The sequence below is a fragment of the Pelophylax lessonae genome, assembly GCF_965119305.1.
Source record: "Pelophylax lessonae genome assembly, chromosome: 12".
NCBI lineage: Eukaryota > Metazoa > Chordata > Amphibia > Anura > Ranidae > Pelophylax > Pelophylax lessonae.
The window spans coordinates 105,325,736-105,350,262 of record NC_138779.1 but is presented as its reverse complement, the minus strand read 5'-3'; the positions used below and the strand labels follow the sequence as shown (position 1 = coordinate 105,350,262).

The window sequence follows — 24,527 nt, the reverse complement described above, 5'->3', positions numbered from 1 at the left end:
AGAGGTTGAGAACTGCCAGAGCCCTACAAAATGACCTCCAACAGGATACTGGAGTGAATGTCTCTTACAAAACAATTAGAAACAGACTTAACGAGGGTGACCTGAGGTCCCAACGTCCTCTATTGGGCCCTATGCTCACTGCCCAGCACCGTGGAGCTTGATTGGCATTTGCTATTGAACAGGAGAATTGGTAGGTCTGCCATCGGTGCCCTGTGCTTTTCACAGATGAGAGCAGGTTCATCCTGAGCACATGTGACAGATGTAAGATGGTCTGAGGAAGCCGTGGAGAAGGTTTTGCAGCCTGTAACATCATTCATCTTGGCCATTTTGGTGGTGGGTAAGTGATTCTCTGGGGAGGCATATCCATAGAGGGATGCACAGACCTCTACAGGCTAGACAATGGCACCCTGACTGCCATTAGCTATCGGGATGAAATTGTTGGACTCATTGTCAGACCCTATGCTGGTGCAGTGGGTCCTGGGTTCCTCCTGGTGCACGATAATGCCCAGCCTCATGTGGTGAGAGTATGCAGCCAGCTCCTGGAGGTTGAGGGAATTGATACCACTGAATGGCCCCTATGGTTGCTTGACCTAAATTCAATAGAACATCTCTGGGACATTATGTTTCGGCCCATCCGACGCTGCCAGGTTGCACCTTAGTATGTTCAGAAGCTTAGTGATCCCCTGGTCCAGATCTGGGAGGTAATAGCCCAGGACCTCATCCGTCATCTCATTAGGAGCATGCCCTGATGTTGTCAGGCATGCATACAAGCATGTGGGAGGCCATACAAACTACTGAGGACCATTTTAAGTTGCTGCAATGAAATTTCAGCAAAATGGACTAGCCTGCTGCATCATTTTTTCACTTTGATTTTTGGGGTGTCTTTGAATTCAGCCCTCTGTAGGTGGATAATTTTCATTTTCATCAAACAATGTGGCATGCTTTCATCCCAAACACATTACCCAGTCCATATTAGTATAGATATCCAGCATGATATTTTCCCCATTGAGATCTGATGTGTTTTCAACGTGTTCCTTTATTTTTATTTTTTTAGCAGTGTACATTTGAGCATCACACTAAATCTCTTTTTTTTTTGTTTTCTTTAATGTATTTTTCCTAAAAAAAATAAATGGTGTTTAATTCCCCCTAATATTTCAACCAGACCCGTATCCAGGTATGCAGCCTGGGTGGTCAGGACAGGGAAGGCAGGGAGCATGCATCCTCCCCTCCTGAACCACATCAGACTACATGCCCTTTAACAAATATTGCATGGTACCTTGCAAAGGGGGGTCAGCCAAGGCACCTTGTCCCAATGTTGAGGGCCTCTCCCCCACATCCTATCCTCCAAAAGGGATGTGAAGGATTTTAGTGGGACTTATAGGAATCTTGAAGCCCACTTTTTCTTTACCATGTTGGGTGGTTGTGCTTGACACTGGAATTTAATCACTCAACAATGTGATTGATGATGAATTTAAATCTAGGGATATTGTTTATATTTGTATTAGAGGACTTTGTTACAGTGTGCATGTGTTCGTTTACTTTTGACTTTTTCGGGAATGCTTAAGGGCCGGTTCACACTTATGCGATGCGGGAAGGCTGCAAATTCGCAGCCTGTTCCCGCATCGCATCCGCACAAGAGGCAGTTCACACTGCCATATGCGATACGCAGGGGTGTGAATTAAATGTTAACGACACCCCCATTTTGATCGCATATCGCAGTGCGATCTGACAGTTCGCACAGGATCGGATCGCACAAGTGTGAACCACTGTGCGATCCGATCCTGATGCGGCTGAAAAAATGCCTCCTGTGCGTCTTTGGTGCGGGTGAAGTGCGAATTGCAGCCATACAAAGTGTATTGCTGAATTTGCATCTGCACAGGAGATCGCATGTAATGAAGGAGCAGTGTAGGAGAAGAATCTGGTATTAATTTGAAGGAAATCCAATGTTGGTGAAGAGGCTCTAGTTCCTCATTACTGAGACAGAGTGTATTGTGTGAGACATTTTTAATCAGGGAAAAATGCCAGAAATTTGCTTAAATACAGGCAAGTATTTTACTTTAAAAATGAAGAGAATATTCATAGATAATAGGCCTAACTGGTATATGACTAACTATTATTTTCACTATAGGGGTGGGGGGGGGGGGCGGTGAATGTGAGTAATCAAAAGGCAGCTACAACAATAGATGATAAGTAACAAGTAAATTCTGCACTTAGAGCATCCCAAAATTAAAAAGGGCCCTATCAATATAAAATAAAAACAATCAAAACTCCAAAATAAATAAAATCCCAAAATAACACCCTTTGAAACAAAAGCCAATTCTTTTAAAAGAAAGCCTTGCAGCACACATGCAAAAAAATGTATATGGATACGACCGTGGTTAAAAGTGACCTCTGACTGCAAACCACAAAATAACATTAAAGACAAAAAAGCTCACAAATATTAGGAACACAAAAAAAAAGGCAGAAATTGTGGTTGATTACTCAAAGAGCTAGTAATAAGAATTAAAATACAATTTCTTAACTGACCCTAATTTCTTGTGCTTTTTTGCCATCTTCCTGTAGTTTTTCCCTACAGCCGTTTCTATGTTTTGTCTCCTGTTAACACCTGTTATGGTTAAGTGGCTGACTCATTTAAAAAGCCCCTACATTGACAATCTAAGCCTGATGCCCATGGTTCTATGTCATGCAGTGAATTATGATTACATCAGTAAGCCAGGACCACACCTTGAACTTACAGGATCCAGCATGAACCATGGTAGAGGCAAATCTGAATCTCATCCATAATAACAATTTGCACACAGCACTTTCAGGTCGACAGTATCTAGAATAAGATGTGTGGATCAAGTTGAAATACCCAATCATGTCATGGCGAAGAAGACAAAAAGAACTGTATTATATATTTTTTGGACAATATATGGTACCATGGTTAGGTGCTCTCTGGTTTCTTTTTAGAAATCTTTTAGTGGAGGTTTTGTAAGTTCATTTTTTACCCATATGTACAGTATTTTCGTTTGGTTATGCTATGTAAATTCAGTATTTAAGTTTTATGCACGATCATTTATCTTATTCCTGACTAAAATACTTTATGCTCAATACCCATACATGTTTTTATTTGGGAGCTGTCAACATTCTTACAGTACAGTTTGCCATTTAGGTACAATTTTGAATTTTTTTATAATTACAAGACTGAAATTGTTCAATTTTGTATATTATAGTATTCGGTGACATGCATAGGTAACCAATGTTTTATCATGTTCAGCTCTTTCAGAACAGACTTTCTAACAATCTCAGCTATGCATTTGATGATAAGAATTAGGGGAAACGTTTGAAGGTTGTACAGAAACATGTCTGTTCATATCTCATATCTGGCTTAAAGACAACTTTGTACTATATCCAAACTGACTATAAAACACAACTCGAGTACAATTTAAACATAAGAGCTGTGCAGGAAGTAGGCCCAGATTTTTTTAGGATGTAAGATTATAGACTTCATAACTCCTACTCTTCAATTGCAAGGACAGGTGGTAGGTCATAGATTATATTTCTATATCTCTTTTAGATTCTTCTCTGATATTTTTAAAATAGTTTTTCATTTTCCTCCAAAAAACTATTTTTTGGGGAAGTTATGTTAGTTGATGTGGTCTCCCCTTAGACCTCTTTATATTAGTTGTTACTTAAAAGCAACCTTGATGCTATCAAAAGACTCAGATGCTCATTGACTTCAGTAGGTTACAACCAGAATCTACCATATTGTACAGAGAGGCTTCAGATTCTTCAGCAGCCTGGAACTGTTCTAAAGTGAATTCATAACATTTAATCTCTGCGGGGCAAACCATGGTGACCCCTGTCATTTGACATATACTCTCCTAGGGAATTTAGCACTTTCTTTATGAATAAAAGGATATTTTATTTTAAACGTACCACAACATTTACCTACTGTGGAAACCAACATGCATTTTACAAAATGAACACAATTCTTTTTTTTTTGTTTACTGAATACATTTTTCATGCTTTTGTTAAAGACACACTAAACTATAAGTAACTATAAGTAGAATTGTTTGGATTTCATAAGTCTGGGGTGGTAAATTCTTATTCTTTCTTTGTCTCTCTTTTCAGCAGTCAAATAACAGACCCCATTATATTTGTCAAGCAATGCTGTAAGGGATTCTGCATAGATATTCTTAAACGCCTCGCAAAAACCATTGGCTTTACATATGACCTTTATCTTGTGACCAATGGCAAGCATGGAAAGAAAATCGAGGGAGTATGGAATGGCATGATTGGAGAGGTAACATCTATAGTCATCTTTAAATTTTTTTTAAATTATCATTGGGATGAAATGATACATTAACATGATACAATCTATATGCACTTTTATTTGTTCTGTTTGTTCCTAAAGCAGACCTGACAATTTATTTGATACACTATAGCCTTTAGTCAACAAAGCAGTGCAAAGAGAAAAAAAGGATGTGCAAAGTGCAGTAACCTATACCAACCAATCTCCTCTGACTACAGTACACTAAATTGGGATTGATTGACACTTGGCACATCATCTTTAATATATGCTCTGCTTTTCTGAATGAGCCTGTGTGTGTTGGCTTGATAAGGCTAGGAGCAATGTTTTAAACACAGCAATCCACTTAAACTAATAAGACTTTACATTTGACTGGCGGGACTAGATAAACTGAATTCTGATTGCTTTTTATTGGTTACTGCTCTTTTCCCATCATTACAACTCTGTGTTCTTGTATTGAATGGGTTTTGACTGTATATATGCATGAATTAAAAGGTTTTAACATGATATTGAGGAAGGAAGCCAGCCTTTGCAGAAAGAGGACTGGGCAAGGAAAGACTTTGTTTCTGCTTTAGGAAGGTTTCTTTAAAACACAAAAGTTTCCAAGTAAAATCAGACTTCAAGTGAATCCTCTTAAGTACTGGCTAACAGTTACATAAACAGTTGAAATACAATAATGTGAACTATATAATCGTCAAAGAAATTTAAACACTATCTGGCCACTTTTATGATTTAAACCTCTTATCAGTGTTGCGCTTACCCCTAGTGCAGATGGGCAGACACTATAGCTAGCTTCTGTGTTCTTCACCTTTAGCAGCACCCCTTTCCTAAAAGGCAAGCTGGCCTACTGGTACTTGGTTGCCCCCCAGGTCTTATACACAGTGCTATAGTGCCTGGCCACCACACCAGGGCAGGCAAGAACTAAGCAAAGCAAACAGGTATTTGCGGCTGGCAGACAGGCAGAGGGGTACAATGATAGTACAGGTACAAGGCAGGCAAGGTTTGGAGTAGTCAGGGTTCAGTCTGTAGTCAAAATGCAGGCAGCATTCAGAGAATAGTCAATATCTGATCCAAGATCATAAACAGGGGATTCCAAACAGCAAAGCAGGACAGACAGACACAGAGCTTGAGCACTTATTACACATGCTATCAAAAGCATGAGACTGCAGGCTTAGCTGGCTTAAATCAAGGTTGGTCTTCACCCAAAGACTGGCCATATTAATCACCTTGCAGATGGACAGAAAAACATGGATGCATAATAGCCAAAACCAGGATGCTGGAATGAGACCAGCAGCTGTCAAATAACAGGAGTGTTTACATTTTCCTGACAGCAAGGTAGTACAGACAAGAAGGTGGCACTATTTTTTCTGTTAGAGTGAAGAAAATAGTAGTACATCATCTCATGCAACCCACTGACTGAACAGTCAAGAATCAAGAAAACAATATTGGTCACTCTGCTCTCTCCTCTTGAAAGGGTGTGCTGTTTTAATCATTTTGTTACCCTTGACAGCTGCTAATCTTCAGCCATCTATTGACTGCTACTTCATGATTTCACATAGTGGGCCTTTAGATTGTGATGCAAAAGTCTTTTGTGAGCGCTTGAGTATGTGCCTTGGGGCAATTTATTTCATGCTCTCTCCTCTTGTTCATTTGTTACCTGTCAGCAAGTAAGCTTGAATGCTGCTGTGCTGAGGATGAGATGAGACTGAAAAAAACAGGTTTATATATATAAAGCTGGGTACACACTAGTAGATATTCGAAAGACAAAAATCTTAGAAAAAATTGTTAGAAAAATCTCAGAACATGTCGAATGTCGTTTGAAACTAGTTAAAAATTTAATTTCCTTTAATGTATGTAAAAACTAAATTGCAGCCCAACCAACATAATCTAATCTGATTTAATTTCATTATATATACAAACCGATAAAAAGGATGTATACAAAAAAATCATAAATCAAATAAAGTGATCAATAATTAAGAATAACAGTGCTTCAGCCCCGGTTCACACTACTGCGTGTGCCGGGTTCGCATGTCATGTCGGAGCGCACTGCTCCGACATGACATGCGATCAGCTGTGCGGTGCGAGTTTAGCCATACAGTTTGTATGGCTAAATTCGCACCGCACCCGCAGCAAAGACGCACAGGAGGCATTTTTGCTGCCGCATCAGGATCGGATCGCACAGCGGTTCACACTTGTGCGATCCGATCCTGTGCGAACTGCACGATCGCACTGCGATATGCGATCAAACTGGGGGTGTCGTTAAGATTACATTGACACCCCCAGCGGATCGCATATGGCAGTGTGAACTGCCGGGGGTGCGTGTGCGATGCGGGAACAGGCTGCGAATTCGCAGCCTTCCCGCATCGCAATAGTGTGAACCGAGCCTCAATCCTTATTCCCTGATAAAATATAAAAAGTCCACCACTACTGTGTATGTAATTTCCACTAAATATTTTAATGAATAATAATACAATCCTTATCTCTTGAATAAATATAAAAGTCCACCAATGTATTGTGATATCAAGAATAATATTAGTGCATATAGCATGTGTGCTTCAACCGGAATACATGTGCAAAATGCGTGCTCCACCGCTGTGCACACCACCTATTATTGCTGCTTCTTACCTCAGAAAAAGACCCACACAATGGTAAGGTCAAACACAGCCTTCCCAGATCCCTGGGTCATAATACTGCAGCAATCCTCCCTGACCACATAGGACAGGTCTTGCTCCACTCCACGATAATAGAGCCTTCCCACGCAGGAGATATAAAAAAAAAACAAAAAACTCTCTTAGTGTAGTATGCAACCACTTGAATATTTTATTCTCCAAAGTAGATACATGGACAAAGAACAAAAGGAATGTGTTGGGTGCTTGTGTCGAGGTATGGGTGTAGCAATAAACTTTATTTGCATGACATTAATGCAGACTCACATGGAGGTGGATGCTTTTCCTCACAGCTCCCAGATCCCTTCCTATGCGTGGCGCTTCCGCCCTCAGGCCAACCAGCAGGCGGGAGATGTCGACACCAGGGGAGGCCAATAGGAGGTGCCTGATCAAGCTGAGGCCGCGGTAAACCGCAAGCATTCCAAGTGATGATGTAAAGCGTTTCGGGGGATGCGCACAAAGCTCCTTCCTCAGATGAACACGGAGACCCGCATAACGCTGGACATATAAAGACCAGCAGCGGAAATAGCAGCAAGGGATAACAGAGGGCGGGGCACTCGGGACCAGGAGGAGTTCTGATGCAATGGTCATTGCAAAACTGGTATATACAAACGTATTACTGATACATTACTATTAAAAAGTCATCACTAATAAGAGGACATTACTAATACAAGGTCATTACTAATATATAAAAATACGACAGGTATATAAAAGTACACTACTCATATATAAAAGACTAATCAAGAAACATTACTAATATGTGACAATGTCACAAATATATAAACACACAGTGCAATGTATAAATAGCTGATCAGTGAAAAATAGGAATTAAAAAATTAATAAATTATAACATTATAACTTTATTATAGACTATTGGAGCAATAAAGAGCAATGCGCCAACATAGCACATTTCATAGAGAAAAATAAAAAATAAAAAAGGGGGTGGGATTTTATATATAAATAAATAATAAAAATGAAAAAATAAACAATCATAAATATTAATTAATAAATAGTAAATAGAAAATAAATAATAATAATAGAGTGGAATCACAAAATGCACACACGCCACAGAATAGACCCTACAGAATGGTATTAATGTCAAGTTCTTCATTAAGTCCCCCAGGTGAGAGAATGTCCAAGGCATATATCCAGTACGTTCCACTGTGGCAGAGCCGCTTGAACCTCTCTGCCGCAGGGAGACCCTTCTGGATAGATTCAATCACCCACACACGTAGGCCATTGGTAGACTTGGCGTGATAATGGAGAAAGTGTCTCGGGATGCTATGTATGTCCTTGCCCTCATGTATATACTGTCTGTGCTGACCAAAATGTGCCCGCAAGGCATGTATGGTTCTGCCTACATAGTGTAGACCACATGGGCACAACAAACAGTAGACCACAAAATCAGAGGAACAGGTATGGAACTCATCAATCCCATATGTGGTCCCCTTGACAGTGAAGTCCTTTTGGCCATGTGTAACAAATTGGCAAGTCATGCACAACGGTTTCCGGCATTGATACATGCCGGTCATATTGAAAAATAGCAAAAAAAGGCGACTGATATTTTTTGGTTTTCAATTTATTAGGGGCAATTTTAGCTTTAATATTAGAAGCTTTCCTGTATGAAAACTTGGGTTTGTTGGGTAACTGTAATTTGAGATGTGGGTCCTGAAGTAGTAGAGGCCAGTGTTTCCATACTACTTGTTTCATCTGACGATGATGATCATGGAACTGTGTGGTGAATCTCACATCTGTGTTGACCTCCCTTGATTTCTTGCCCACTGCATGTGATGGCATGATATAATAGCAATAAAAATAAAAAGGAATTTCCAGCTGTTGGCTTGGTATAATTTTTTGCTAACAACTGCTGATTTTCATGATATAAATCCAAGTCCAGGAATGCTAGATGGTCCTCATCCACTACTGAAATAAAGCTGAGACCCATGTCATTATTGTTGCAGTGAGTTACAAACTTGTCAACTATAGAGGCCTCCCCATCCCAAATAATAAGGATGTCATCAATGTAACGACAGAAAAAAACAATATGTGGAGTATAAGGGTTGTTGTTCCAAATATAGCAAGTTTCCCAATGCCCTATCGTAAGATTAGCATACGATGGGGCAAAATCGGCCCCCATAGGTGTGCCGTTGAATTGTAAATAATATTCTTCATTAAACATAAAATAATTATGTGTGAGTCAAAAGAATGTAGCCTCCATAATGAAGTCCGCCTGTCGAGGATTAATCGTAGAATCCTTACCAAGAAAAAATTCTAGTGTCCTCATACCTACTTCATGTGGTATGGACGTGTATAAGGACTGCACATCCAAAGACACTCAGAGGTAGGGGGCAAGCAATTCCAGTAGATGGATACCATTTCGGATATAGGAAGGTATATTCTGCACTATAGGCTGTAAAAACACATCCACATATTGTGAGAAGCCACTTGTAACACTTAAGCGTACACATTTAAACCCAAATCAAACTTTTACCCTACACACTCTAAAGGCCACTGTATATAGACCTTTTACCGCATTGGGGTTTGAGAGTTTGTTGGTTTAGGGCGCCACCACCGTGCACAGGCAATTTTTTGCAAAAACTATATATTTATTCATTAAAATAACTGTAAAGAGTGTAGAAAGTGCTCTGTGCTTGACTCTCAAACCCCAATTATCTTTTACCCTAGTGGTAAGTTGGAGGCAGCACAACCACCTTTTTTCACCTATGTACATATATTTGTGTTGTATACACATTCCATAGCGCAGGTATACCCCATCTTTTTTTTTTACTTCTACCGCATTGTTTACTCAGAATTCTTGGAAATGTGACAGAATCAATAAACACAGTCACAACCTTACCAGAGCTGAGAACAAGGCGCTCAAAAACCTCATGTCTAATCCCCGCATTATTATCAAGTCTGCGGATAAGGGCGGAAGTATCGTTGTTCAGGATAAGGTAGATTACATCAATGAGGCCAATAGGTTACTCTCCGATGACAAAACTTATGTTAAATTAAGGAAGGATCCACTATTGGAGTTCACCAGGGAAGCCACGACAATAGCCAATAAGGCCCACAAGAATAATATAATCTCTATATCCGAAATGTCATTTATCATCAGAGAGTACTTCCACACACCATATTTCTACCAACTCCCAAAGGTGCATAAGTGTATATCCAACCCTCCTGGTAGACCTATTGTGGCTGCCATGGAGAGTGTTACTAGTGGCTTCTCACAATATGTGGATGTGTTTTTACAGCCTATAGTGCAGAATATACTTTCCTATATCTGAGATGGTATCCATCTACTGGAATTGCTTTCCCCTTATTCTTGGGACCCCTCATACCTCTGGGTGTCTTTGGATGTGCAGTCCTTATACACATCCATACCACACGAAGTAGGTATGAGGGCAATAGAATTTTTTCTTGGTAAGGATTCTACGATTAATCCTCGACAGGCGGACTTCATTATGGAGGCTACATTCTTTTCCTCACACATAATTATTTTATGTTTAATGAAGAATATTATTTACAAATCAACGGCACAGCTATGGGGGCCAATTTTTCTCCATCATATGCTAATCTTACGATGGGGCATTTGGAAACTCGCTATATTTGGAACAACAACCCTTATACTCCACATATTGTTTTTTTGGTCGTTACATTGATAACATCCCTATTATTTGGAATGGGGAGGCCTCTATAGTTGACGAGTTTGTAACTCGCTGCAACAATAATGACATGGGTCTCAGCTTTACTTCAGTAGTGGATGAGGACCATCTAGAATTCCTGGACTTGGATTTATATCATGAAAATCAGCAGTTGTTAGCAAACAATTATACCAAGCCCACAGCTGGAAATTCCTTTTTACATTATAAAAGTTGCCATCATCCGCGTTGGCTTAATAATATTCCCAAAAGCCAATTTTGTAGGCTGAGACATAATTGTACTAACATTTCTGACTATAAGGAACAAGGTGAAGTCTTGAAGAAAAAGTTCTTCGACAAAGGCTATCCCTTGGATCTCATTGAGCAAGCATATTCCTATTATATCATGCCATCACATGCAGTGGGCAAGAAATCTAGGGCGGACAACACAGATGTGAGATTCACCACACCGTTCCATAATTGTCATCATCAGATGTAACAAGTAGCATGGAAACACTGGCTTCTACAACTTCAGGACCCACTCTCAAATTACAGTTACCCAACAAAACCAAGTTTTCATACAGGAAAGCTTCTAATATTAAAGCTAAAATTGCCCCTAGTAAATTGAAAACCAAAAAATACCAGTCGCCTTCCTTGCAATTTTTCAATATGACCGGCATGTATCAATGCTGGAAACCATTGTGCCTGACTTGCCAATTTGTTGCACATGGCCAAAAGGACTTCACTGTCAAGGGGACCACGTATGGAACTGATGAGTTTTCATATCTGTTCCTCTGATTTTGTGGTCTACTGTTTGTCGTGCCCATGTGGTCTACACTATGTAGGCAGAACCATACGTGCCTTGCGGGCACGTTTTGGTCAGCACAGACAGTATATACAAGAGGGCAAGGACATACATAGCATCCCGAGACACTTTCTCTATTATCACGCCAAGTCTACCAATGGCCTACGTGTGTGGGTGATTGCATCTATCCAGAAGGGTCTCCCTGCGGCAGAGAAGTTCAAGCGGCTCTGCCAGAGAGAAATGTACTGGATATATGCCTTGTATGTCCTCTCACCTAGGAGATTTAATGAAGAACTTGACATTATTACCATTCTGTAGGGTCTATTCTGTGGCATGTGTGCCATTTTGTGATTCCACTCTATTATTATTATTTATTTTCTATTTACTATTTATTAATTAATATTTATTATTGTTTATTTTTTCATTTTTATTATTTATTTATAAATAACACCCCCCCCCTTTTTTCTTCCTTTTTTTTTTTCTCTATGAAATGTGCTATGCATTGCTCTTGATTGCTCCAATGGTCTATAATAATGTTATAATGTTATAATTTATTGATTTTTTACTTCCTATTTTTCATATATTTGTGACATTAGTAATGTTTCTTGATTAGTCTTTTATATATGAGTAGTGTGCTTTTATATACAGTGCCTTGCGAAACTATTCAGCCCCCTTGAACTTTGCGACCTTTTGCAAGGGAGATGGTTAAAATTGATGGGAAGATGGATGGAGCCAAATACAGGACCATTCTGGAAGAAAACCTGATGGAGTCTGCAAAAGACCTGAGACTGGGACGGAGATTTGTCTTTCAACAAGACAATGATCCAAAACATAAAGCAAAATCTACAATGGAATGGTTCACAAATAAACATATCCAGGTGTTAGAATGGCCAAGTCAAAGTCCAGACCTGAATCCAATCGAGAATCTGTGGAAAGAACTGAAAACTGCTGTTCACAAACGCTCTCCATCCAACCTCACTGAGCTTGAGCTGTTTTGCAAGGAGGAATGGGCAAAAATTTCAGTCTCTCGATGTGAAAAACTGATAGAGACATACCCCAAGCGACTTACAGCTGTAATCGCAGCAAAAGGTGGCGTTACAAAGTATTAACTTAAGGGGGCTGAATAATTTTGCACGCCCAATTTTTCAGTTTTTTATTTGTTAAAAAAGTTTGAAATATCCAATAAATTTCGTTCCACTTCATGATTGTGTCCCACTTGTTGTTGATTCTTCACAAAAAATTACAGTTTTATATCTTTTTTTTTTTTGAAGCCTGAAATGTGTCGCAAAGTTCAAGGGGGCCGAATACTTTCGCAAGGCACTGTAGCTGTCATATTTTTATATATAAGTAATGCCCTTGTATTAGTAATGTCCTCTTATTAGTAATGACTTTTTAATAGTAATGTATCAGTAATACGTTTGTATATACCAGTTTTGCAATGACCATAGCATCAGAACTCCTCCTGGTGCCGAGTGCCCCGCCCTCTGGTATCCCTTGCTGCTATTTCCGCTGCTGGTCTTTATATGTCCAGCATTATGCGGGTCTCCGTGTTCATCTGAGGAAGGAGCTTTGTGCGCATGCTCCAAAACGCGTTACGTCATCACTTGGAAGGCTTGCGGTTCACTGCTGCCCCAGCTTGATCTGGATCCTCCTATTGGCTTCCCCTGGTGTCGTCATCTCCCAACTGCTGGTCGGTCTGAGGGTGGAAGCGCCACGCATAGGAAGGGATCTGGGAGCTATGAGGAAAAGCATCCACCTCCATGTGAATCTGCATTAATTTCTTGCAAATAAAGTTTATTGCTACACTCAGCTGCGCCTGTTTTTTCTTTTCCAAGGTAGATACATGATTACTCTCAAGGTGTAAGGGAATTCAAGTACAGCGACTTGCGCATAGATATGCATATGCACATAGCATCTCTAATAGAAATGAGCATAGGCGCATTGATAATATAAATGCGCGTGGACTCATGACTCGTACAAATGTGCATGTGCACACACGTGTGTACACACGCTGGAGAGTGTCCACAGTTTGCTACCAGATGGGCTATTTACAGAATGATCTTGCTCACTGTCAGTTTTGGCTGGACTTCAGCTTTCCCTGTGTCTTGAGTGTATCCTGTATCTGAAAAGATAGCAAGATGTGGGGCAAAGGTTGGGATTTTTAGGGTACCGTTATATAACCAATAAGAGAGATGTATCTACAAAACATCTAAAAAGTGTATAATTTTATTAATCACATAGAGTCAAAAAGAATAGGGGTACAAATACAAAGACATTACTGTTGCAAGATAGTATGAAACATCATCATGGTAACAACATAATTGATAAAATATCATCAGAGATAATTTCCTTGAAATTGTGGACAGGACTAGTCAGAGGTCACGGTCAGTCTGGAGATGCCAGGACTGGTGTGTGTCCCTCTAATCGGTCCGATTTCCACTACCCGACATGTTTCACGGTATATACCGCTTCTTCAGGGGTACAAGGGGTGTAACTTGATAAAAAGCCACTAAAAAATGACAAAGATAGATACACAGTTATCATACATTGTTGTAGACAAACATGTTTGTTTTGCTGTTTCGAATATCAGTGTGTGTCAAGTATGGAGCAATTGGCGATAAGCCCCTCCAACTTCTGACACAAGTACGTCATTTATTCGATCACATGGTAGACATCTTACTTACATGAGTATACAGGAAGGATAATCTACACTGGCATGTAGGCCAAGCCATATATATGATACTCCCAGCGGTGGGACTGATGGTTCATAGCAAACGGAGCATAGGCGTCGGTCGTCAAATACTGTCCCCCGGGCGGGCAAGGATGACCAAAAGGCAGAAAAGCCTAGACAGTGGAAGATATAGAGAATGCTGGTATATAGAATATTGTATTCGTTAAGAGGCTGCAGAAATATATACTGCAGACTATATTGATCACATTGTTCAAATCATTGAATATACGTAAAGCTTGGTATTGAGAAATCTATAAATGTATATTGAAGCGCTTCCGAGCTTCAAAAGGGGATGCTCACTAAAATGACATCAATAGAAGTCTATGAAAGTGATAACCTACCAAAATCTATGCCAGGGCTTGTGTGATGGTCAGACGATGGAGAAGGGGTTGAAAGAACATAAGATCAGAGGAGCACAGAAATGATATCGCACATCAAGCGAGACATCAGATTTCAATCTCCGGATCAACTGGTATCGCTCTGTAATATATTCAAAAAGGAGGAAAATAGCAAATGAACAAAAGGCTTGGGCAGGCTAGTTCTGACCATGCTATGAATCCATATATAGTCACAAAATGCTATGTATATTGGATTCGGATGTATATCCTTAATAGTAATGCAAGTACAGCTTGCTGCCCATACATTAATCTCCAAGGGGGAGGGTCCGTAGCTATATTTAGAGTATAGAGGATAAGGGATTCGTAGGTAGTGAAAAGGCTGAAGCATTATTACCGTTAAGTGATCCATGTGTCGAAGCTCCATCGTCTGCACACCAGCTGGCGTACCGTTCCTGTCTTAAATGGATCATCAACTCCGCCGTCACACGCAGGCGACGCGCGTCTTGGTGACGTCACGGAGTCAGATGTACAACTGCGCACGCGCGTCGGTAGACGCGGCGCGCAGCTGTCAAAGACACACAGGACCGCCCCTCCATTGGTTGCCATGCAACCTGGGACGCCGAAAGCAACACTGATCGGGTGCAGATGGAATGGCGTATAGGAAGCGAATTCCTCCGTGTAGACAAAGGGACTAGGTGCTCAATATACACACCAAGAGCCTCTGTACATCTCTTGCCCGCCCGTGGGACATCACAGACAACCGATATGGCCAGCGCCGATTGGTCCACACTACAAGTGGGAGATCAGATGCCTAAATTGGGATACATGCCAATGTGTACATTGTTATATATATATATCTATACAAGGTTGTTTGCAAATACCAATACAAGAATGTTAGTTTTCCATTTATTGAAACATTGTGTAGCCACCCACAATGTAATAGCAAAAACACATATATTAATTACAGACAGCCAATAACCGCCTGTCTATGGAGGTTACTCACAACAGGAAAAACGGTTATGGCCGACAAAATAAATACCCTGAGAAGTTGGTGTGTAAGAACAAACCATGCAGGGAAGAAAAAAAGGGGGGGGGAAGAGCAATGAGATAGAGGGGGAAGGAAGGGGGAGTGAGGGGAGGGGGGAAGGGGAAGGGGGGGAAAAGGGGAAAAAAAGGGAGGGGGGAGGGAAAACAAGGGGGGTGGGGAGGGAAAAACACAATAAAGGGGCAACAGGAGTACCATAACGAAGCTACCAGAGTAAGAAAGCAGTGGTTTGGATCCATCAGAAAGGGACAAAAAACAGGTCCTATGCAGTAGAATTTATAGAAAGGCTTTAAAAGTATGCGTTTCATTGAGACCCGGGGGGTCGAGAGCATTGAGTCTCTCGATCCAGAGGGTCTCAGCCTGTAAGATCCGTTTGTCCCAGTCGCCCCCTCTTGGGTCGGGGTGTATGACTTCAAGGACTTGAAATGATACCACAGTATTGTTAAATTTATGGTGCAGGCCTATATGTCTGGTCACTGGTGTTAAGATTTTACCATTACCTGAACAGTAAATGTGATCTCGTATTCGGAGACCAAATTCACGGAAACTATGGTAAAATCTTAACACCAGTGACCAGACATATAGGCCTGCACCATAAATTTAACAATACTGTGGTATCATTTCAAGTCCTTGAAGTCATACACCCCGACCCAAGAGGGGGCGACTGGGACAAACGGATCTTACAGGCTGAGACCCTCTGGATCGAGAGACTCAATGCTCTCGACCCCCCGGGTCTCAATGAAATGCATACTTTTAAAGCCTTTCTATAAATTCTACTGCATAGGACCTGTTTTTTGTCCCTTTCTGATGGATCCAAACCACTGCTTTCTTACTCTGGTAGCTTCTTTATGGTACTCCTGTTGCCCCTTTATTGTGTTTTTCCCTCCCCACCCCCCTTGTTTTCCCTCCCCCCTCCCTTTTTTTCCCCTTTTCCCCCCTTCCCCCCCTTCCCCCCCCCTCACTCCCCCTTCCTTCCCCCTCTATCTCATTGCTCTCCCCCCCCCTTTTTTTCTTCCCTTCATGGTTTGTTCTTACACACCAACTTCTCAGGGTATTTATTTTGTCGGCCATAACCGTTTTTCCTGTTGTGAGTAACCTCCATAGACAGGCGGTTATTGGCTGTCTCTAATTAATATATGTGTTTTTGCTATTACATTGTGGGTGGCTACACAATGTTTCAATAAATGGAAAACTAACATTCTTGTATTGGTATTTGCAAACAACCTTGTATATATATATATATATATATAACAATGTACACATTGGCATGTATCCCAATTTAGGCATCTGATCTCCCACTGGTAGTGTGGACCAATCGGCGCTGGCCATATCGGTTGTCTGTGATGTCCCACGGGCGGGCAAGAGATGTACAGAGGCTCTTGGTGTGTATATTGAGCACCTAGTCCCTTTGTCTACACGGAGGAATCCGCTTCCTATACGCCATTTCATCTGCACCCGATCAGTGTTGCTTTCGGCGTCCCAGGTTGCATGGCAACCAATGGAGGGGCGGTCCTGTGTGTCTTTGACAGCTGCGCGCCGCGTCTACCGATGCGCGTGCGCAGTTGTACATCTGACTCCGTGACGTCACCGAGACGCGCGTCGCCTGCGTGTGACGGCGGAGTTGATGATCCATTTAAGACAGGAACGGTACGCCAGCTGGTGTGCAGACGATGGAGCTTCGACACATGGATCACTAAACGGTAATAACGCTTCAGCCTTTTCACTACCTACGAATCCCTTATCCTCTATACTCTAAATATAGCTACGGACCCTCCCCCTTGGAGATTAATGTATGGGCAGCAAGCTGTACTTGCTTTACTATTAAGGATATACATCCGAATCCAATATACATAGCATTTTGTGACTATATATGGATTCATAGCATGGTCAGAACTAGCCTGCCCAAGCCTTTTGTTCATTTGCTATTTTCCTCCTTTTTGAATATATTACAGAGCGATACCAGTTGATCCGGAGATTGAAATCTGATGTCTCGCTTGATGTGCGATATCATTTCTGTGCTCCTCTGATCTTATGTTCTTTCAACCCCTTCTCCATCGTCTGACCATCACACAAGCCCTGGCATAGAGTTTGGTAGGTTATCACTTTCATAGACTTCTATTGATGTCATTTTAGTGAGCATCCCCTTTTGAAGCTCGGAAGCGCTTCAATATACATTTATAGATTTCTCAATACCAAGCTTTACGTATATTCAATGATTTGAACAATGTGATCAATATAGTCTGCAGTATATATTTCTGCAGCCTCTTAACGAATACAATATTCTATATACCAGCATTCTCTATATCTTCCACTGTCTAGGCTTTTCTGCCTTTTGGTCATCCTTGCCCGCCCGGGGGACAGTATTTGACGACCGACGCCTATGCTCCGTTTGCTATGAACCATCAGTCCCACCACTGGGAGTATCATATATATGCCTTGGCCTACATGCCAGTGTAGATTATCCTTCCTGTATACTCATGTAAGTAAGATGTCTACCATGTGATTGAATAAATGATGTACTTGTGTCAGAAGTTGGAGGGGCTTATCGCCAATTGCTCCATACTTGACACACACTGATATTCGAAACAGCAAAACGAACATGTATATGTATGAATGTTTGTCTACAACAATGTATGATAACTGTGTATCTATCTTTGTCATTTTTTAGTGGCTTTTTATCAAGTTAGACCCCTTGTACCCCTGAAGAAGCGGTATATACCGCGAAACATGTCGGGTAGTGGAAATCTGACCGATTAGAGGGACACACACCAGTCCTGGCACCTCCAGACTGACCGTGACCTCTGACTAGTCCTGTCCACAATTTCAAGGAAATTATCTCTGATGATATTTTATCAATTATGTTGTTACCATGATGATGTTTCATACTATCTTGTAACAGTAATGTCTTTGTATTTGTACCCCTATTCTTTTTGACTCTATGTGATTAATAAAATTATACACTTTTTAGATGTTTTGTAGATACATCTCTCTTATTGGTTATATAACGGTACCCTAAAAATCCCAACCTTTGCCCCACATCTTGCTATCTTTTCGAATTTGACTAGGGATGAGGTACCTCAATACCTTATATTAAATCTAATGGGCTAATTTTCGCTGTATCCTGTATCTGACTTTTGTTGATGACACAGCTTTTTACTATGGAAATTGTGGAACCGCACACAGGGTAGATGAAAGCAAAATTATTTCTTTATTCCTCAAAGTTCATGAACAGACAGACAGTGTAAGGAACAGACAAGTCCAAAGGTTGATGCGTTTCACGGCACGAACGGCCGCTTACTCATGAATCACTGTGGTTATGAGTAAGCGGCCGTTCGTGCCGTGAAACGCGTCAACCTTTGGACTTGTCTGTTCCTTACACTGTCTGTCTGTTCATGAACTTTGAGGAATAAAGAAATAATTTTGCTTTCATCTACCCTGTGTGCGGTTCCACAATTTCCATTGCACATTTCCGGATGGCGGATCTAACCAGCACCAGGTTGGGCTAATACACCTGAGCGGCTTCTTTTCTCTTCAGTATCCACAGCTTTTTACTAACCTGATTCTGGATTCTGCCTCTAATTCTGCCCACCTGTTCCTGACTTTGGCTCTGTTTCCAACCACACTTCTGCCTATGCTTCTGTACCTCATTGCCACCTGCTACTGACCTTGGCTACCTCTGTGACCTCGCTCCTGCTTTCAACTTGGCTTTATACCTCTTTTGAGTGCCTGCTTCGACTGTCCTCCATTTATCGCTGTGCGTTCCTGCCTTGAGCCTTCTGAGAGCTTCTACAACCCATGCTTCCAGAACCTGTAGTACATGCGGAGTGACCCTTTAACCTCAGCTGGTCCAGCTTGCATTACATCTGCTCCTGGCCTGATGTCCTGCCTGACTTCTGAAGCCTGCATCTCCTATTGCAAGTTCCGCTATCAACAGCTTCTGGCACCCGTGTTCCTCCTGTCCCTTGGCATCATTTGTTCCACCTTTAGTGGGGCCTGAGCTACTAGGTATGTGACACAAGGAGAGTGCACTCAATAATCCAGTGCACTAGATGAATAGTGGCTATTAAAATTTAGTATTGTTACTCCCTTAAGCATGGACATTCATGGGCAGGGTTTTTTTTATTTTTTATTTTTAATAGTATTTTTAAAGTAAATGGGGCTATTTTTTGCATTATATTATTTTATTAAATATTTGTTAAAGTATGAAAGGGTGCATTGAAATAGGTTCTTCTGTTGTCCTTCTATGTTTAGCGGCAGTTAAGTCTATCATCTCGCTGGCATTTCCTATATGGAGACTATTTAAATATGGCCACGGTATGATAGGAACTTTTTTTCCTCTAGTGTTTGCTGTAGAGGCTGCTATGTATATATGACCACGGTTGCTAGGTAACAAATAAACTAAGGGGGTTATATAAGGATTGAAGGACCTCTGATCAGGTTTCCCTATGAGAAAGTCACTGTATCACGTGATGAAATGCATCAGATGCTGTAAGCACGTGATGTCATCATGCTGAAAGTCAGAGAGCAACCATCTTAACATATCCTCCCCATGGGTGTCCATGTTTAAAGGGGAAACAATACTAGATTTTAATAGGTGCTATTCATCTAGTGCAGGGATTCCCAAACTACAGCCCTGCAGCTGTTGCAGAATTACACATCCTATTAAGCATTGTAAAACTCTGACGTTCACATACATGACTAGGCATGATGGGAATAGTAGTTCCTGAACAACTGGAGGGTCATAGTTTGGGAATCCTTGATTAGAGATGTATAGAACTGTTCGCCGGCGAACAGTTCCCGGCGAACTTAGCATGTTCGCGTTCGCCGCTGCCGGCGAACATATGCGATGTTCGGTCCGCCCCCCATAAGACATCATTGAGGCAAACTTTGACCCTGAACTTTACAGTCAGCAGGCACATTTCCAGCCAATCAGCATACCTCCCTCCCACACCCTCCCACCTCCTATAAATAAGCCAGGGCAGCATCCATCTTAGATCATTCTGAAGCAGTGTGTGTAGTGAGAGTAGGGAGAGAGCTGCTGCTGCTGCTGCTGCTGTTAAGCTAGGGACAGTTAGTCAGTGTTCCTGGTCTTGCAGTGTTCTTGGTCCACTACTGCTGTAAGGACAGCACCCCAAAAAGCCCTTCTAAGGGCTGGTATTTGTGTAATTTTTTATATATATATATATATATATATATATATATATCTATCTAGTGTCCCCAAAAGCCCTTTTAAGGGCTGGTAATTGAGGTTTTTTTTTTTATTTATATATATACATATATATATATATATATATAGCGTCCCCAAAAGCCCTTTTAAGGGCTGGTAAGGTAATAGAGTTTTTTCTATATATATATATATATATATATATATATATATATATTGTACACTGTTACTGCAGTTGCCTGCCCGCTGTGTGTGAGAGGCCACAGACCTACCACAGACTGTACTGTGTGCACACCACACTCATTTCAGGTGGCACAGGCACAGTACCTGGCATTTTAAAAAATATTTTTTTTTTCCTCTGTCATAATTGCAGTGAGTGCTGTGTCAGGTCCACAGAGTGTACTGTACCCACTGCAGTGCACTGCCCACCACTGATATATATACGGTGGCACAGCATCTTGTTGCAATAAATTGAAAAAAAAAATATATTTTTTATTATTGCAGTTGCCTGGGCTGCCAGTGACTGTCAGGTCCACAGAGTGTACTTTGCCCACTGCAGTGCCACTGTGTGCCCACCCACCACTGATATATAAGGTGGCACTGCAGCTTGCAAAGTAAAAAAAATATATATATTTTTTTTAAATTGCAGTTGCCTGGGTGCCAGTGACTGCTGTCAGGTCCACAGAGAGTGTACTGTGCCACTGCCCACCCACCACTGATATATAAGGTGGCACAGCAGCTTGCAAAGTAAAAAAAAATATATATTTTTTTAAATTGCAGTTGCCTGGGTGCCAGTGACTGCTGTCAGGTCCACAGAGAGTGTACTGTGCCACTGCCCACCCACCACTGATATATAAGGTGGCACAGCAGCTTGCAAAGTAAAAAAAGAAAAAGCCAGCCGCAGAGAAGCCATATTCCTGAAAATATAAGAAAAATGCTGTTTTTTAGGGGTTCTGGACATGCTACAGAGCTGAAACTTGACAGGTACACTTTTTAGACCCTCCAGACACTAAATAAAAAAAATGACATGCCTGCCTAAAAAAATGCCAGCTAAATGCCTGCAAGAGAAAAAGCCAGCCGCAGAGAAGCCGTATTCCTGAAAATATAAGAAAAATGCTGTTTTTTAGGGGTTCTGGACATGCTACAGAGCTGAAACTTGACAGGTACACTTTTTAGACCCTCCAGACACTAAATACAAAAAATGACATGCCTGCCTAAAAAAATGCCCGCTAAATGCCTGCAAGAGAAAAAGCCAGCCGCAGAGAAGCCGTATTCCTGAAAATATAAGAAAAATGCTGTTTTTTAGGGGTTCTGGACATGCTACAGAGCTGAAACTTGACAGGTACACTTTTTAGACCCTCCAGACACTAAATACAAAAAATGACATGCCTGCCTAAAAAAATGCCCGCTAAATGCCTGCAAGAGAAAAAGCCAGCCGCAGAGAAGCCGTATTCCTGAAAATATAAGAAAAATGCTGTTTTTTAGGGGTTCTGGACATGCTACAGAGCTGAAACTTGACAGGTACACTTTTTAGACCCCCCAGATGCTAAATACAAAGAAATTTTTTATTTTTATTTTTTTTTAATTTTTCCAATAATTGGCTCTCTATCAAAAAATTATAATTTTTAAGAACTTTTTTTTGCGTGATCCCTCTCCGGCATGCCACAGTCCAGGTGTTAGTCCCCTTGAAACAACTTTTCCATCACTATTGTGGCCAGAAAGAGTCCCTGTGTGTTTTAAAATTCGCCTGCCTATTGAAGTCTATGGCGGTTCGCCCGGTTCGCCGGTTCGCGAACATTTGCCGATGTTCGCGTTCGCCGTTCGCGAACGGCGAATTTTAGGTTCGCAACATCACTTTTCTTGATCTAGTGCACTGGATTATTGAGTGCACTTTCCTTGTGAGTAATTATTTATCTTCTTTGGAGAATAAAGTATTTAAATGGCTTCATACTACACTATGAGAGTTTTTATTTTTTATGCACCCTGCTGAGTGGGAAGGCTCTAATATTGTGGAGTGGAGCAAGACCTATCCTATGTGCTCTGGGAGGATTGCTGCAATGTTATGACCCAGGGATCTGGGAAGGCTGTGTTTGACCTTACCATTGTGTGGGTCTTTTTCTAAGGTAAGAGGCAGCAGTAATAGGCGATGGAACACATCGGAGGCGCAAGCTTTTTGCACATGTCTTCCGGTTGAAGCACATTATATTCACTACTATTATTGTGAATATTATACTACATTGGTGGACTTTTTATACTTTATTAAGTGTAGCACCCTTGTTTTAATGCAAGGTTGCTGTTAAATTTAGTTGCTGGGCATTAACTAGCCTGGCTGTAATTTTACTGTGGTCAATTGAACTTCCTCTCTTAATCTAGTTTGACTGCATTTCTCCCTTCCGTCAGTAGGTGGCACTGTTGTCTCTGACACTAGTGTGAGAATTACAGTTAAACGAACTGTTAATGTCCATGTCTCTCTCAGCCAATTACAGTGTCACTACGGCATTCTGGGAGATCTTATTTAAGTGAGGGGAGGTCCAATAATCGTTCTCTTCCCGCCCGGACCCCCTCCGGGGAGGGTGTGTGCTGCTGTGCTGCTGCTGGCTAGGCCTGAAGTCTAAAGCCTAGTCACATGCCTGGGATTCTGCTGAGGAGAGCCAGCAACCCACATGGAAAAGAACATCCACAGACATCCAGTAACCTGTGTGAGTAACCTGCCTGTTTTATATGGAAGACAGCTGTCCAGCCAGTACAGACTACAAAAAGGGATTGAATCTGGTGGAGAGAAGTTGCCTCCCAGATCAATCTGAAGCTTTATGGATACTTAATGATTCTCAAGGTCTGTTATCCTGTACCGCTGTCTGAGTACCTGTCTTTTGTAATCGGAGTCTGCCTAATAGACTGTTCTTCAAGGGTGTCCTGAGCCCTACCCCTCTCTCCCCCAGTTTATTCTTGTCCTGTTGAGAAGAAATAAACTATTCTGTTACTTCAGCATAAAAGTGACTGGCGCCCATCGTTTATTTTACCTGCATCACTACCCACCATGCCTGACAATCCACACCCACAGGAGGTATGTAGCCCCTCTCTGCCTCTGAAGGTCATCACTAGGCCCTAGGGGGTTCTGGGGGTCCGCTACATAAGGAATAAGGATTTCAGAACTGTTATTCTTAATTAATGATCATTTTGATGGATTTATGATTTTTTTGTATACATTTTATTTATCTGTTTGTATATACTATGAAATGAAATTCGATTTATGTATTTATGAGATTATTTTGGTTGGGCTGCACTGTAGTTTTATATATAGTTGGGTGTGGAAACACACGTCAGTGATTAGCGGCAACATACAGTATAACTGTATTTGTAGATTATATATATATATATATGCAGTATATACTATATATATATATATATATATATATATATATATATATATATATATATATATATATATATATATATATATATATATATACATATATATACATATATATATATATAGATAACCAAAGAAATTTACAAGCTCAACTTACCGACCACCCTGTGACCAACTGAATTGACCTGCATAACAGTATGCTTTAAAAACAGGGGTTTGGTTGCACACATTTGCAAATACATGCATAAGCCACAGAGCCCTGGCAAGGCATCCCATTTTCTATGGACCTAACTCTAATTTCCGTGAGTCTCAAACAACAGAAGCACATGCATTTAAATAGACAGGTGTAGGGCAGATAAACCTGAAGGGAGCCTACCCCTTCCTAAAGCCACAGGGGCACACTGAACACCCAGCCTATAGCACTATGGCAGCAAAGGTTTCAGTGCATTGCCTGGCCTATATAATTCATA

General features: G+C 41.1%; 1 protein-coding gene across 3 annotated transcripts in view; it reads left to right on the top strand.

Moving 5' to 3' along the window:
- Positions 1–24,527, top strand: part of GRIN2D (glutamate ionotropic receptor NMDA type subunit 2D) — a 1,144,270-nt gene that overhangs the window by 795,105 nt on the left and 324,638 nt on the right. For all 3 annotated transcript variants that reach the window (XM_082274380.1, XM_082274379.1, XM_082274378.1), the window contains one exon: positions 4,117–4,288. In XM_082274380.1, the coding sequence (XP_082130506.1) occupies positions 4,117–4,288 (172 nt within the window). The remainder of the gene's footprint in view (positions 1–4,116; positions 4,289–24,527) is intronic.